The sequence below is a fragment of the Penaeus chinensis genome, chromosome 9, assembly GCF_019202785.1.
Source record: "Penaeus chinensis breed Huanghai No. 1 chromosome 9, ASM1920278v2, whole genome shotgun sequence".
NCBI classification, from domain to species: Eukaryota; Metazoa; Arthropoda; class Malacostraca; order Decapoda; family Penaeidae; genus Penaeus; species Penaeus chinensis.
This window is the reverse complement of record NC_061827.1, coordinates 14,975,725-14,990,724: the sequence shown is the minus strand read 5'-3', so window position 1 is coordinate 14,990,724 and position 15,000 is coordinate 14,975,725. Positions and strand designations below refer to the sequence as shown.

General features: G+C 42.4%; 1 protein-coding gene across 1 annotated transcript in view; it reads right to left on the bottom strand.

Moving 5' to 3' along the window:
• The window catches only part of LOC125029127 (peroxidase-like), a 102,080-nt gene that overhangs the window by 789 nt on the left and 86,291 nt on the right, over positions 1-15,000 (bottom strand). The window contains exons 4-18 of the mRNA XM_047618936.1: positions 14,920-15,000; positions 11,300-11,416; positions 10,743-10,843; positions 10,281-10,451; positions 9,795-9,956; positions 9,144-9,256; positions 8,164-8,301; positions 7,723-7,824; positions 5,893-6,006; positions 4,474-4,606; positions 3,966-4,093; positions 3,571-3,773; positions 3,113-3,285; positions 2,792-2,900; positions 1-1,911 (exon numbers count right to left, since the gene is read on the bottom strand). The exon at positions 1-1,911 is cut by the window's left edge and continues 789 nt beyond it; the exon at positions 14,920-15,000 is cut by the window's right edge and continues 93 nt beyond it. Coding sequence (XP_047474892.1) covers positions 1,809-1,911; positions 2,792-2,900; positions 3,113-3,285; positions 3,571-3,773; positions 3,966-4,093; positions 4,474-4,606; positions 5,893-6,006; positions 7,723-7,824; positions 8,164-8,301; positions 9,144-9,256; positions 9,795-9,956; positions 10,281-10,451; positions 10,743-10,843; positions 11,300-11,416; positions 14,920-15,000 — 1,948 coding nt within the window. The 3' untranslated portion in view covers positions 1-1,808. The remainder of the gene's footprint in view (positions 1,912-2,791; positions 2,901-3,112; positions 3,286-3,570; positions 3,774-3,965; positions 4,094-4,473; positions 4,607-5,892; positions 6,007-7,722; positions 7,825-8,163; positions 8,302-9,143; positions 9,257-9,794; positions 9,957-10,280; positions 10,452-10,742; positions 10,844-11,299; positions 11,417-14,919) is intronic.

The window sequence follows — 15,000 nt, the reverse complement described above, 5'->3', positions numbered from 1 at the left end:
GGGGGGAGGGGAGAAAAAGTTTATAATTAAAATTCCAAAACCAATTTGTGCGTTCGTATACGGATTAAATTATTGTTGAATCAGAGAGAGCATTAATTAAAAAGGCGATAAATTCGGTAAGAGACTTTCTGGAAAGGAATGATAGTTATGTGTATTTATATGTATATATGTATACAAATTATAGCAGAATAAACTATGTTAGACAGTTCATAGAAATAATTTGATAACCTATTAAATGGTCTAAATACAAACAGACGAAATTAAAAATAAAAATAAAATGTAAGAAATACATTTAAAGAGCATAGCAAATGATGCCTCTTTATAAATTTCTTTACAATTACTGAAGTATGGAATGCTTTATTTCAATATACACTTAACACATGTATCTATGTCTGCGATATGCAATCCACAATTCAAACATTTTAAAAGTACGTTTTCTCACACATTTACCATTCCGTACGAAGTATTAAATAATGTTTATTTTCAAGATGTTATTTCTTAGGAATATAGATTTTATAAGAACTGATCAATCCTTCCCATTTTCTTCGATGACATTTCATTCAGTTCATAAAAAAATGGATGTTATTTACAATGACACTTTTATTCTTACATTGTTTTATATGCGATTTTCACAGCATGGGAAGATAATAATCAACTCATCTGAACTTTAATTACAATCTCATTTACGAGATGGTGCCGTGATTTTTTTTTACACGTTTGCCTCCGGTATGTCAGTTGACGTGGGTATTTTTTTTAAACGCTCTATCAATAAACTATATTCTGGCAGGAAAAAGTAATATGATGATAATTACAATAAAAATGGTAAAATATACACATGCATCTAGGATCTTCTGAGAAAAAAAAAAAAAAAGTGCTGCTAATCAAGGAGAGGGATAAGCAGATGGCAACACTCACAGAAAACGGGAAATAATAAAGAAAATAAATCACATTAGAATCTACATAAGAAAGTCTTTCTTTTTTTAAGAGAAGAGAATTAATATAAAATCGAAACATTGATTTTTGCGTAGAAGACCCCTCTCTTGCCAATGTTGCTATGAAGCCGTGGGTCGGGGATGTCAGGTTTGGTGGATGGAATGGAAAGGCTTTTAAGAGATGCCCTTTTTTCGTTTTTCTCTCTCTATCTCTATCTATCTATCTCTAGCCTTTTCTCTTTGTTTTGTTTTTCCAATCCTTCCGTTTGAAACTATGAAGTATGACGCCGGTGGAGGAGAAGAAATGGCAAGTGGAAGGAAGACTTGAGGTACACGAAGGAGATTTCTGAAAGAACAACAACACCTTCTTAAGGGTTGCTGATGGCGCGTCTCGAGACGTGGTTGAAAGGGGAAGGTGAAACGGGAGATGACAGAGATATGGAGAATAGAGGGAAAATAAGGAAGAGAGGGGGCAACATGGTGTAAGAAGAAGAAAACTTTGAGAGAGAGAGAGAGAGAGAGAGAGAGAGAGAGAGAGAGTGAGAGAGAGAGAGAGAGAGAGAGAGAGAGAGAGAGAGAGAGACGTGGGAGGGGCATCATCATCATCACCATCCATCCACCGAGGAGTTAGCACATGAAGGAGTGGTCGACGGCATAGCACAGCATAGCCCAAGGAGGATCCATGCCGCAGAAGGAGGAGGTGCGGCGGTAATGTGGACGGATTGGGACGAGGGTGACAGCAAGGCACTGGTTAAGCGATGACTTCTGAGAGGTGGGAGGCCGAAGGAGGGGGTTGGGGGGCAAGGAGCATGGGGGTGTTGCAGCATTGATGGAGGCTGAGAGTAGGGGGGTAGGGAGTTAGGGGAGAGTTGCTACTTAGAAGCCAGGACGTACGCGGGGGTGGGGGCCGTGGGGGTCCCGCCATTTGCTGAGGTCCATCCTGGGCAAGATCCCGGAGTTGCAAGGGACGCGCGGGTTTCTGCAACGAGACGAGGAACAAACCGTGTTATCTTTTACATATTAATTTCCATTTTTTTACCCTGATTTACAATACGTCTTAGATTGGTTAACCAGGTGCGTGTAACGTATATGTTCACACGGGCGTTCTCTCATGTGTGAATTTGTATTTACAAAGAACACGCCAGGTGCCTTAACCCACCTTCTTTTCAGATCTGCTAACGAATACACAGAAAACCTCTCCATGCATAGACAATATACATCTCCCACGTTAGGACCCCAAGAGTAAGCAGCAATCAGAATTCCAGAAAATTCCTCAAACGTATGAATAAACCGAGGCAAAGACTTCGAAATCTGTACATACAATAACGTTTCAGTACAAATGAAACGAAACACAACCACAAGTATCCTTCCCTTTTTTTTGTCTTTGTTTCACGTTTTGAAGATCCATGTCCTCTGCAAATGGACACTCACCCACAAACACTTACAGTATCTAATCAAGCGAAACATCATTTTCACTGAAATCTCCTTCCATTCCCTTCCCTTCCGAGGCTTTACAATGAAGGCTTCCTTGTCCCTCTACAGGACGCCCAAGGTTATCAAATCCTGTGTTCTGAGTGCGGGACACCTGTAAAAACTGAGATTATGAGGCCATGATGCTTTTCTATCTATGTCGTATTTAGCTGAAACTAAAACTAGAAAGCTTTTCATCATTTCCTCGAATATTTTTTTTCTTGTATTTTATTTGTTCCTACATTTTGTTGTTCGGGATGGATAAAAACCGCACCATTCTCTATGCTTATATATAAAAAAATTAGCGTCATCCCATAAAAAAAACGTAAATATGACAATAGCAAAGGAAACCACCTTAACACGGGACAGTTAGCGTGACCAGCACTTACATTTCGTGGTCGGGCAGCACCATCGCGTACACCTGCATGGTCTTGATGTCGTCGCTGTTGTCGCAAATGATCCTGGACAGCTTCACTTTACGGATTTCTTCAAGTTGATCTGTGGTGGAGAGGCCGAGGGGCTGCGGTTAGTGTGTGGACTGCTTTATTTGGCTTTGGTTCTGTCATTCTTTCTCTTTGTTTAGTTGGCTTTCAGTTTCCTTATATTATTTCTCCTTCTCTTTATATTTTTTTCTCTCTCTCTGAATCCCCTTTCCACCGCCTACCCAACTTTACCGTCTTCCTAAAAGAATAAATAGAAATGAAACTCACCCAGCGTGAAGTCGGAATCGTATCCGCCGCGGTTCTCGTACCAGAAGCGGTCTCCGTAGCGAAGCTCCTTGAACGTGAGGCCGATGAGGCAGCTGAACGTCGGGCCAACCATGGAGCCGGGCAGAGGGCGCTCGCTCACACCTCCGCTCCACAGGTCAATGTCGTCGGGGTGCCTGGAGGGGGAGGAGGAGGTGGTGAAGAGGGGGGGAGGGAAGCAAAGAGGGGGGAAGGAGGTGAGGGAAGGGGTGAAGGGGTTGGTGGCGAACGGAAGGTTATGATGTTGGTGGTGGTAACTGGTGGTTAAACACATGATAGTATTCAGGCTACGTGGATAGCTGTGGTGGGACATAAAAGTACACGAAGCAGTGATGTCCCCGGCGACCACATTTAACAGCAACAGCCAGACCACGCTGCCAGCCAACAGCACCAACCACGACGCCCTCCAAGCCACGACCTACCTGTAGACGTCCGAGTACCGCTTCACTGTCTTGTTGGTCATCCAGCCGAGGAGTTCGTCGAAGCGATTGATCTTGGGCATCCCGCAGAAGACCCTGAAGGCGTTGTAAGAGGGCACGCCGTGTTCTCGGGCACGCTGCATGTTGATGGCAGCCAAGTCCATGCCCCACTTCTTGTCCGGTTCTTGGAACAGGTGGTTGGTTACCTGGAACAAGGTTTGGGCGCTGTTAAGGATCATTTCCCTCTGGCTCCTCCCTCTCTCTCTCCCCCCCCTCTCACTGCCCCTCTCACTCTCTCTCTCCCCTCTCTCTCTCTCCCTCTCTCTCTCTCTCTCCCCCTCTCACTCTCTCCCTCTCTCTCTCGCACCTTTTTTTTATCTCTCACATGTTAAACTGACCTCCTGAGTGACCGCGTCGTCCATAGCTTGTGCGACCTGGTTGCAGAGTCCCATGATGTACTGGTCGCACCATCCGCCCTTGTACAGGTCGTAAGGCTGTCTCAACATGAAGCTCAGACGCTGGGATGCTGAGGAAAGAAGAAATGAGATTAAGATGACTCTCCCAGAACTGGAAAGCGGAACGTGACTCGAGGAAGAAGTCGATTCATCGCGGAATGGAAGAGGAAACGGGAGCACGAATGTGGTTGATGAACTCAAAAAGGCTTCCTGTTCCGGTGTGCGATCTTTAGAGTAAATCGAAGAAAACTTGAGACAGATTGCAAAACGTGAAAGTTTAGTGTTATAAATGATAATGGTAAAACTACAAAGGAACAGTTATCTTAGAATCAGAGGATACATATTACCAACAGGCAAAAAGGGTCTCAGCACAGGTCAGACCGTACCAAGCAGTCAGGCTAGACCTGGTAAGAACAGTTCACTCTAGGTCAAGCCAGGTCGCTCCACTCACCGACGTATTTGTGGGCGGGGCTCCAGCGCTCGATGGTGGACGGCAGGAGGGAGTGGCCGAACCTAAAGGCGGCGGTGACGAAGTTCGAGGACATAGAAGCGTCGATGGAGGGGTCGTAACCGTCGAAGTAGCCCTGGAGCGAGAGGAGGGGGGGGGGGGCGTTAGGTTAGGAACTTCGAGAGGTTGTGGCAGGCAAGGGTCATTGTGATCTTATGTAAAAAAAAAAAAAAAAAAAAAAAAAAGAGGGTATTTACCCGCGTGTTTCATTACCTGTTAGAGTTGAACCTCTTAAAAGAGCCACTTCATAGTACGTGTCGCAGTGAGGTAAGGAAATAATCCGTATTCATATTGATAAATGTAGAAAAGGTATGAATAAGAATGAATATTTTCATAATACAAGAGTTGCAGGTAACCGGTTTCGATTATATCTCCGTCAGAAATACACGTATTTCTGACGAAGATATAATCAGAACCGGTCAAATGCACCTCTTGTATTGTGAAGATATTCATTCTCATATAAATGAACTTTCTTACGTTATAGATTCATGCACCGAAATTTTGCATTTCAATTTCGCTGAGGTTATGTTCACTTTCTAGTAAGTTTACGGTTTCATTAATCTATTTCTTCTGTGGTGCAACCTTTGAAAATTTTAGTCGGCCATTGAGTCAGAAAATGAAACTTGAATAAGACTGCATTTCCTTTCCCTTTCCTTTTCAGCGCAGACAACATTTCACGGAAACAATCTATTCTGATGTCTATTTAAAATCGTCATAACGAGGTGCTTCTTCTCAAAAGTGAATATTATCGAACCAGTAAAATGCTGACAGAATGGAGATCTTTTATCTTTTCAGATAAAGAAAAGGCAGCATCATTCACATTTCTCTCTTCGATTTTAGTGTATCTTCCTGTCAATTACATTTGTTTCACGATCTTTCTTTCTCTTTTTCCCCATTTCTAATGACGTAACTCCGATGATTACACTGATATGATTTGGATGAAAAAGAAAGATCAGAAGAAATTAGAAAAAAATGTATGTCACGTGGTGGTTAGCTGACTTATGCAAACACAGGTGTGAGTGTGTTAGAACTTAAGCAAATATAATGAAATAGTGTTTCTAGTTATGTTTAGTGAATTACGGAGTTGTTGTGTTTGCTTTTCAACTAATTAAATCGTTATGACAGTGTTTCATGACATAAAAAAGGGAGCATTTTTTCTTCTATTCTCTTGCTATGACGGGTCTGATGAATAAATTGCAACTCACGTGATGAATAAACCGTTACTCACGCCACCAATCAAGTACCTTCCACGTCATGAATAGAATAGGTACTCCCATGACATTACACATCACCCCCCCCACCCCCCCATGTCAAATGACTCATTTCTTACTCACTCGATGAATCAGGCGTTTGAGTACTCACGTGTTTCTCGAGGATGAGTCCGTACTTGTGCATGACCTCTTTGCCCAGCACCATAGGCAGGAATTCGTTGTAGGTGATATGCTGGATGCTGGCCGCCACGATCTTGCGGGTTTCCTGGAAAAGGGGGAAAAGACGTTATTTTGGTGGGGGTGATGGTGGGAGGGGGAGGGGGAGGGAATGTGGTAGTGGGGGTGATGGTGGGATGGGGGGTGATGGTGGGAGGGGGGGTTGAATGTGGTAGTGGGGGTGAGGGTGGAAGGGGGAGGGGGAGGGAATGTGGTAGTGGGGGTGATGGTGGGAGGGGGGTGATGGTGTGAGGGGGGTGATGGTGGGAGGGGGGTGATGGTGGGAGGGGGGTGATGGTAGGGGTAGCGAGGATGGGCGATGGTAGTAATAGTAGAGGAGATGGTAAAGGTGATGGTAATGGTGATGGTAAAGGTGGTGGTGATGGTGTTGACGCTTGCATGGTGGTGGCGATGGTGATTCTAACAACGATGGCGGTGATAGTGCGGTGAGGGTTGTGAAGATAGTGACGATGAAGATCATGTAACAGCGATGATAATAAAATCATAATGACGAAATGGTGCTTATAATGCTTATGATAATGACAAGATTATTAACAATAATGAGGATAATACTAATAAGCTTAGCAACCCTGATATTAACAATGCAAACAATGTAGATGAAGATAACAACAACAATGACAATGCTCCTGAAAATCAAAAATAATAATCATGATAATAAGAGCCATTTAAAAAAAAAAATAGAAGAGCAAAGCAAAACAACAAACAAACAAAAAATAGAAAGAAAACAAAAAACGAAAATACGTAAAAAAAAAAAAGAAAAACAAAAAAAGACAGAGAAAGGGAGTGAATTTATCAGATAAAAAAAAAAAAAAAAAAAATGAATACGTGCAGAAGTCGAGATTGCATTCCGACTTCCTGCAATTGCGCAAGACGTTTGGCTCCTGTCATGCGTTCTTACTTTCATGCACGTCATGGAAGCGTGCTCGGTTCGGGAGAGAATGAAAAATCAAGAAGGAGAGAGTGAGGATCAAGGAAGACGAGGAGACGAAGGAGGGAGAAGGCAAGCGAAGGAGAAGGTTAGGGAGGAAGAAGGGAGAGAGGGAAAGAGTGAAGAGAATAGCATCCCTCTCCCCTTCCCGCCTTATCTTCCTTTCTCTTTCCTTCCTTCCTTCCTTCCTTCCCTAACACGCCTTTGCTAGTGACGTAAAGTGACGCCTGGCACCCAAAAGCTCGTAAATGTACTACCGTATATAAGGAGCGCGAGTCTTATATAACTATATGATGTAATATGGTATAATATGATATAATGTGATATAATATGATATGGTATGATATAATGCAATATAATATAATATCAAAACCATTGTTCTACTTTCATTTTTATTTATATTTTGCATTTATTTTCAGTGTTCTTGGCGTAAAATGTGGCGTTATGTGACAATAAAAGAAGGAAAAAAAACAATAACAATTTTAAACGTGACAGTGCCAGTAGATGATATGACACAAACAGAAAAAAAAAGCAGAAAAAAGAGAAAACATAAAATAAAGTAACATAAGCGAAAAGAAAAGACGAAAAGAGGAAGACAGCGAACCAAAAATATTTAAAAAAAAGGAATAAAATAACAAATGAAAGAAAACTAAACAAGAAAAAAAGACAAGAATCGAACAAACAAAGAAACAAACAACTAAAAAAACAAACAAACCACAAAAAAAACAAAAAAAACACAAACCACGAAAAGAAAAAAAAAAAAAAAAAAAAAAAAATCCACGACCCTCTGTCCCGCCCTTAGCCAGCAGCACTGACCTGGTACAGCGTCTCGTCGTCCCAGTGGGGGTTATAGCGGTAGAGCTCGATAGCGATGCGGTTGTGTTCGCGCATCATCATGGTGTGGACGACGGCTAGAACCTGGAGGGGGGGGGGGGGGGCAAGAGTGGTTAGTGGAAGGGTGGGTGGGTGGGTGGGTAGGTGTGGGTGTGGGTGTGGGGGTAGAGGAGAGTGTGGAGGTTGTGGTTCGTGTTTGCGTGAGTGTGTGTTTGTGCGCGTGTGTGTATGTATGTATTCATGTACCTGTACTCATATAATTCAACATAAATGTGAGTTTATATAAAAACATTCCAATTACACACCCATATAAACATTACACAAACCACATCCTATACCCCATTGACTTTATCATTATCATTATTTCATATTACATTTCTCATTTTATCTATTTCTTCATTCATCCCAAAATCCGCATCTCACCAGCTGCTCGTTGACCCTGTTATCTCCAGCGTCGAAGCAGTAGACGTCGTCGTTGGGCCTGATGCATCCTTCCTCGGGCTCCTCCAGCTTCAGGGGCAACAGGTCCTTCATGCCGTACTCGCGGAACACCGGCAGGGACTGGCGGCGGAGGGCGAGAGAGAGAGATTTTGTTGCGGTTATTGTTTTTGTTGTTTTGGTTTGAATCACTCTTTGGTTGATGAGTAAGTGTAATATTAGATAGCGTTTTTTATTTATTATTATTATTTTTTTTATATTTCCCTTTTATTCGTTTGTTTATTCTCCATTTCTGTTTCTTGCCATTCTTTTTCTCTTTCCTATCCATCATACTTTTCTATCCTCCCTTTCAACCTGTTTCCCCTCCTTCCCTCCCCCTTCCCTTGTCTATCTATCCTCCTTTTTTCTTTGATTGTCTCTTCCCCTTTTCCTGTCCTCCTTCTCCCTCTTTTCCTCTCCCATCGTCTCTTCCTTCACTCCTTTATCCACTCCTCCTTATGCACGCTCCTTCTTCCTGCTTTTCTCATACCTTTTCCTTCTCTGTTTCCCCATTCATTCTATACTCCTTATTTTTCTCCTCTCCTTCCTCTCCTTTTCTCTTTTATTCTCCTTCCCAATTCATTCTCATCTTTCTCCTTCTTCTTTGTCCTTCCCTCACTCCCTCAATCCCACTCCTCCCCCAACTCCCCCTCCCCCCCCCCCCCCACTTCCCCTCTCCACTCCCTCAATTCCTCTCCTTCCCTAACTCCTCCCCTCCCCTCCCCATGCCGGGCCATATCTAGAAGGCCCGGGCGAAGCTAGAACTTCGCAAACCAAACCCCCCCCCCTCCCCACTCCTCTCCCCCTCCCCCCCACTTCCCCTCTCCACTCCCTCAATTCCTCTCCTTCCCCCATTCCTCCCCTCCCCTCCCCACTCCTCTCCACCTCCCCCCTCTCCCCCTCCCCCCATTCCCACTTTCCCTCACCTTCATCAATCCTCCGCGATGGAGACGAATGCGGTTAGCTGTGTCCTCGTTGCTTCCGTAGACCCAGTTGGCGTCGATGTAGGATGTGATTTGGTTGATCTGTGTCCTCGGACCTGTTAGGGGGGGGACAGAAGTGGGGGATGAGTGAGGCCGAGGATGAGGGGCGTGTGGAGTGAGTGAACGTCCCTTTGGCTTGTTGGTTTGGGGACGATTGGGTGAGTGTTGGCGACGAGTAAGGGCGTTATTATGGGGTGTGAGTGTCGATTAAGAGTGAGTAAGGAGCGTGTGGAGTGAGCAGATTTTGTATTACAAGGGACGTGTAGAGTGAAAGGGATGTTATTGTTTACTTCGGAGATTTCTATTGCGGGAGTGGGCGACAACTGAGGGCGCCGGTGATGAGTAAGGGAGTGAACAAGGGGCATGCAGAATGAATGTTAGTTGGGACTGAATGTTCTGATAACAACTGTGAGCATTATGACCTGCGTTTGTCACAAATATGCTCCTAGAACTAGTGTAACCAGTGTAATTAAGTAACGTAAAAAAAAAAAGAACAAATGGATAAATAAATACATAAACAAACATAAGAGTGCTTAAATAAATTAGCAATTAATACAAAAAAAAAAACAAAAAAACTCTCAAATGTTTACTAACCGAACTTGCAACCGTATCGGACGCCAGGCAGAGACCTCACGAGGGAGATGCAGTTCTGTCTGAAGAGGGAGTAGAAGGGGTCCTTGTCGGGCACATGGATGGGGAAGCAGGCGGGGTGGGTCTGGCCGTCGCAGCACTTCGGTTCCTTTTTGGTGTGGGGGTCTACGATGGGGGGGAGGGGGTAAAATTGGTGGTTAGGTTGTGGCTTTGTGGGAAGATCTGAAGGGCTGTTCCCCATCTATTTAAATTTGGGAATTATTTGCGTAAGAATCCGTGTATGTATATGGATGTTTGTCTTATACATACAGGCCATACATGTAAATACAGTATATATGCATGCAGTATCTCTCATTCTCGCTATAAATTCTTTCTTTCCTCTCTCCTTCCCCTTCGCTCTCACTTCCCTCCCTTCTTCCCCTCCCATCCCCCTTTTCTCTCTTCCCCTCCCCCCTTCTCCCCCCCTCCCCGTACTTCCCAGACACTGACCCTTCGTCTCCGAGGTAAAGGTGAGGTCGTGGTCGAGCGCCTGTCCCCAGGCCACGAGCATGATGGTGACGGCGTGGTCGTGGAGGCCTTCGTCGCGATGCAGGTGGGCGGAGACGATTCTCGGCGAGGGGAGTGGGTACCCACCGGCCCCAACCCTAGGGGCGTCGATGCCTGCGAGGGGAAAGGGAAGAATGAGACGTTAGGGATTAAAAAAAAAAAAAATTTAGTTTGTAAGTTTAGATGAGCAAAACCGTTTGTGGTGAATTGGTAAGAGGAATATTTACAAAACTGAAACTTATGGAATTGGGTAATAAAAAAAACAAAAATTAACGAAATCACATATCTGAAAGTTGCATAAAATTGATCATGAAAGAACAATCAAAGAAAAACAAACGGGGAAAGGGAAACACATATATATTGCAGAAAAAAAAAACAATACGAGATAAGTATAGAAGACCTTACCGTCAGCGTAGTCGGGAGGAAGGCGGCGCTTGAAGGAGGAGAAGCTGGATCCCCAAGCCGGGTTCTCCAAGTTGTTGCAGCGGCCGTCATACTCGCGGTAACTGTGGGAAATTAAATACACAAAATTTTATTTTGCCTTCTTCGTACTTTCTAAACATAGGTGAGCTTGTTTTTAGTGATTTCCTGGGTATATCTTTCACGCTAGCGATGATGTCAGGCAAACAAATATTTTATCTTTATCAATTCATTCTTTTCCTAGTAGACGAATATATCTGTTTTTTTATTATTTTTTTCCCGTAGACCTCTTGAAGTTATTTTTTATCATGTTCTTTCTTATTCTCACGATACGAATTGATATGGGTTTCTGTAGATATTTTTTTTGGTAAATTAAAGCATCTGAGAAAAGAATGTTTATATCTAATGTTAACAATGCATTTATTATTCAATTTCCCAGTTATTCAGGGTCACACTTCACTATCAGTCCTCTCTTAGTTTTCACAACATTATTTCTATCTTTCTATTTTCTTTCTTTCTTTTTAATACTATTCACTACTCACCGTTTGGGAGTACAAGTTGAGGGCTTGATGAAGTCCGGGCAAATGGATCCCACGATGGTCTTGAAGCTGTCAATGAGTGGGATGCCGTTGACAAGCACGTCCTTCGGGAGGTTGTACCTGACGGAGCCACGGAAGAGGGTTAGCGGAGGGATTAGGCGTAGATAAATGCTTTACCTACATGTTTAACTGCCTCTGTATATGTGTCTCTCTACACACACACACACTGCACCAGACACGACACGATTGAGATATCAAACCATCGATATGAGTTCGGGCTAACATATTCTTAACTTAATTCAGACTGAATACCGTCATAAAATGATCAGTTCTACGTCAAGTAATGTAAACTATTACCCTTCGCATCCTCGTATATGGCCTATAATCCGTGCGTTTAAAGACTCTCCGTGCGCGTCTTTAATACAATTAAATAAACAATAAAAAAAAAAACTCCTGCACATTGGCTTATTATAATTTCAAATGATTTGCACCCATCACAAAGCGCTAAGTAAACAGATAGGGTTACGATTGGTTGATATTTTCAATCATCGCCACCTATTTTTTTCACACCGACCGCTGATTGGTCGAAGGCAACCCGCACTTCCCGCCTAAACGAGCCAGTTTGTTTTGAGCAAGTGTCGTGGGCGCTGCTCCATCTTTTTTTTTTTTTTTTTTTTTCATTTTTAATTTGTGTGTATTTGTGGTTGTGTGTATTTGTGGTGTCGGTTAATTTGAAATGTTATTATCTCAGAATCAGTGTTCGTAAAGCTTGATTTTGTGAAGTGGATTTACGACAATCAGAATCGATTGATTTTTTTATACATACGCTCGTGAAACTAAGGAAATTCTAGATAAAGACTATAGTGATATTTATAACCCAATGTGGCGTGATAATAAAAAAGTGAACATTTTAGATAAAGCCTATAGTGATTTTTATAGCTCAGTTAGTGTGGCGCGATAGTGCAAAAAGTGAAAATTCTGGATAAAGCCTATAATAATGTTTATAGCTGAGTGAGTGGCGTGATAGTGAAAATAGAAAAAAATTCTAGATAAAGACTATAGTGATATTTATAGTCATATAGTCAATGTAGCGTGATAGTGCAAAATGTGAAAATTCTAGATAAAGCCTGTAGTGACATTTATAGCTTAGTGCGGCGCGATAGTGAAAATAGTGAAAATTCTAGTCAAAGCCTATAGCGATATTTATAGCTCAGTCAGTGTGAGAGTGAGAACAGATTGGCCGAATGTGTGGGATTGCACAACTTGAAGGCTACTCAACAGTTTGCCGACAAACAGACAAAACTCCAGCAAACGGTAAGTGATTAGTAATCGTTTTAGAATTATTCTTATTCATTGTTCATTGCTGCCAATGTCGTAGCGTATGTGAGGAAGGTTATTGGTTTGATTCGCACTGTTTTGTAATTCAACGTACGAGTGATACATTTTTTAGTTATTATTCTAAAGTTATTGCTGTTTATGATTGGGAAGGCGTTCAATATTTGCTCATGGAGATTGGGTGTAGACCTTGTTTTGCGTTGGTTTAACCTCCCACGAGCCGTCCAAGATTTGAAATTTAAATCTACCTCTCGTCCTACCTCAACAAGTGTCAAAGGTCATGCTATAAAGGTCAAGGCCTTAGCGGACAACTTCATGTAAAGGCATAGCTCCCCCACCCCCTTCCCCTCCCCCCCCCCATTAGTTACAGTGACTCAGCTACCGGTGCCCCTTTCCAAGCTTTTACTAAAAACGAATATATTTTGAAAACGAATGGCACAAGTACATGTTCTAGCTGTTTTTTAAGAGTCGCTGCCAATGAAAGAATGAAGATAAAATTGTAGAGAGCTGAAAAAAGGTAAAACAGAGAGATGATTGGAATTTCAGCAATATTATTCAGATACCTGGCGGTTTGAAAGTGACTTTTGGGAGGTAGGGAGGGGGTAGGGAGGCAGAGGGGAGGAAGGGAAGAAGGGATATGTAGCAGGGTTAAAGAAGAAGGGTGAGGTGAGGGGGTAAAGGGAAAGGGAAAGGAGAGAGAAGGGAGGAGGAGGGAAGTCAAAGGATGACCCACATTTCTTTAGGTATTTACACTAAAACGCCAGTATTTGAATGAACATTTAAAAGGCCCACACATTATAAACCTTTCCCCATTGCATTCGCTATTAGATTTTACGCTTGTATAATGCACCATTCTTTCCATAACTGCATTTTCTGAAGATGCGAGTACACTTTCGAACGCGAGGATGACAACTCTTAATACTTAAGCAGTGAAAGGAACAAATGATTTTATTCCCACTTGGGGTCAAGGTATGCATATATCTGAGGTTGTTTTGTTAGTAACATGGTTTGAAGTGCGGCACGTTTTCATATTTTTACGTGTTTATTTACTGATGGTTGAACGATTTTTTTTTTTTTTGCCATAGTCTCGTTTATGCTGTCACCTTTCTGCTTTGGATGTTGATAGGCCTAGAACTAGTATTGGCAGGGAGTAGTTGATAATGTTTGCAATATAGAAATTATGGCAGTGTAAGTATTGCCAAGTCAGTCGTTTTTGCTATTATGTTAGAGGCCATAACAGTTTATGTAACTTAACTGTGTATACAAAAAGGAAGCACGCTGCCAAAGACTGAACTATTTATGCAATTAAGAATGCCGCTATCACTTGCAATAATAACCAATTACATCACACGAAAAACTTGCCCGCCGTTAAATGACTAAACGTATTCCTGTAATTTAATAGAGGGCAACAAAAGAAATATATTAAATCCCATTATATGAACGAGGAAAAAGACAGTTAGGAAATAATGTCATGATGAATGCCTTGGAAACATTAACTAGGTCATTAGTACGTCAACCAGCCTCCATGAGGTGCCAGTGCATGATAAATCACATTTGTTTTCAAGGGAAATTAGTTATATTAGTTATCCGCTTTGATAACTACAATTAGGTAAGGAAATGGCTTGGATCATTATTACTTGGTAAAAGTTATGAGACAGAATATAACTTTAATACTTTCTGTGATATATAAAGAAAAAGACAAGGGTTATTTAAATTAATTACATAATATATATATATATATATATATATATATATATATATATATATATGTGTGTGTGTGTGTGTGTGTGTGTGTGGGTGTGTGCGCACAGATATGTGCACATGCACACACACACACACACACACACACACAAACACACACATATATATATAGATAGATATATAGATATAGATATATATACACACGCACACGCGCACACGCACAAACACTCATATACACACATATGTATAAGAAGAAAAAGAGGAGGAGGAGGAGGGGGAGGGGGAGGGGGAGGGGGAGGGGGAGGAGGAGGAGGAGGAGGAGGAGGAGGAGGAGGAGGAGGAGGAGGAGGAGGAGGAGGAGGAGGAGGAGGAGGAGGAGGAGGAGGAGGGCCAGCTTCAGTAGCATCAGTAGAAAGAGAGGAATGAGAAAAAGAAAATAGAAAAAAGAGAGAAAAGGAAGATTGGTGAGAGAAAAGAGGAAAAGGACATGATGAGAAGAAAACGAGAGGGAAAAAAAGAAGAAGCAAAAGAATAAAGAGGATGAAAAGTAAAAGAAACTCCTTCAACCTCAACTTGTAGCCACTTACTCCTGCGCTATGATCCGCGTGGCCTCGAGCAGCACCGTGGCCAGGTTGGACAGGTCGTTGGAGTTGGGCTTGCGTCCTGGG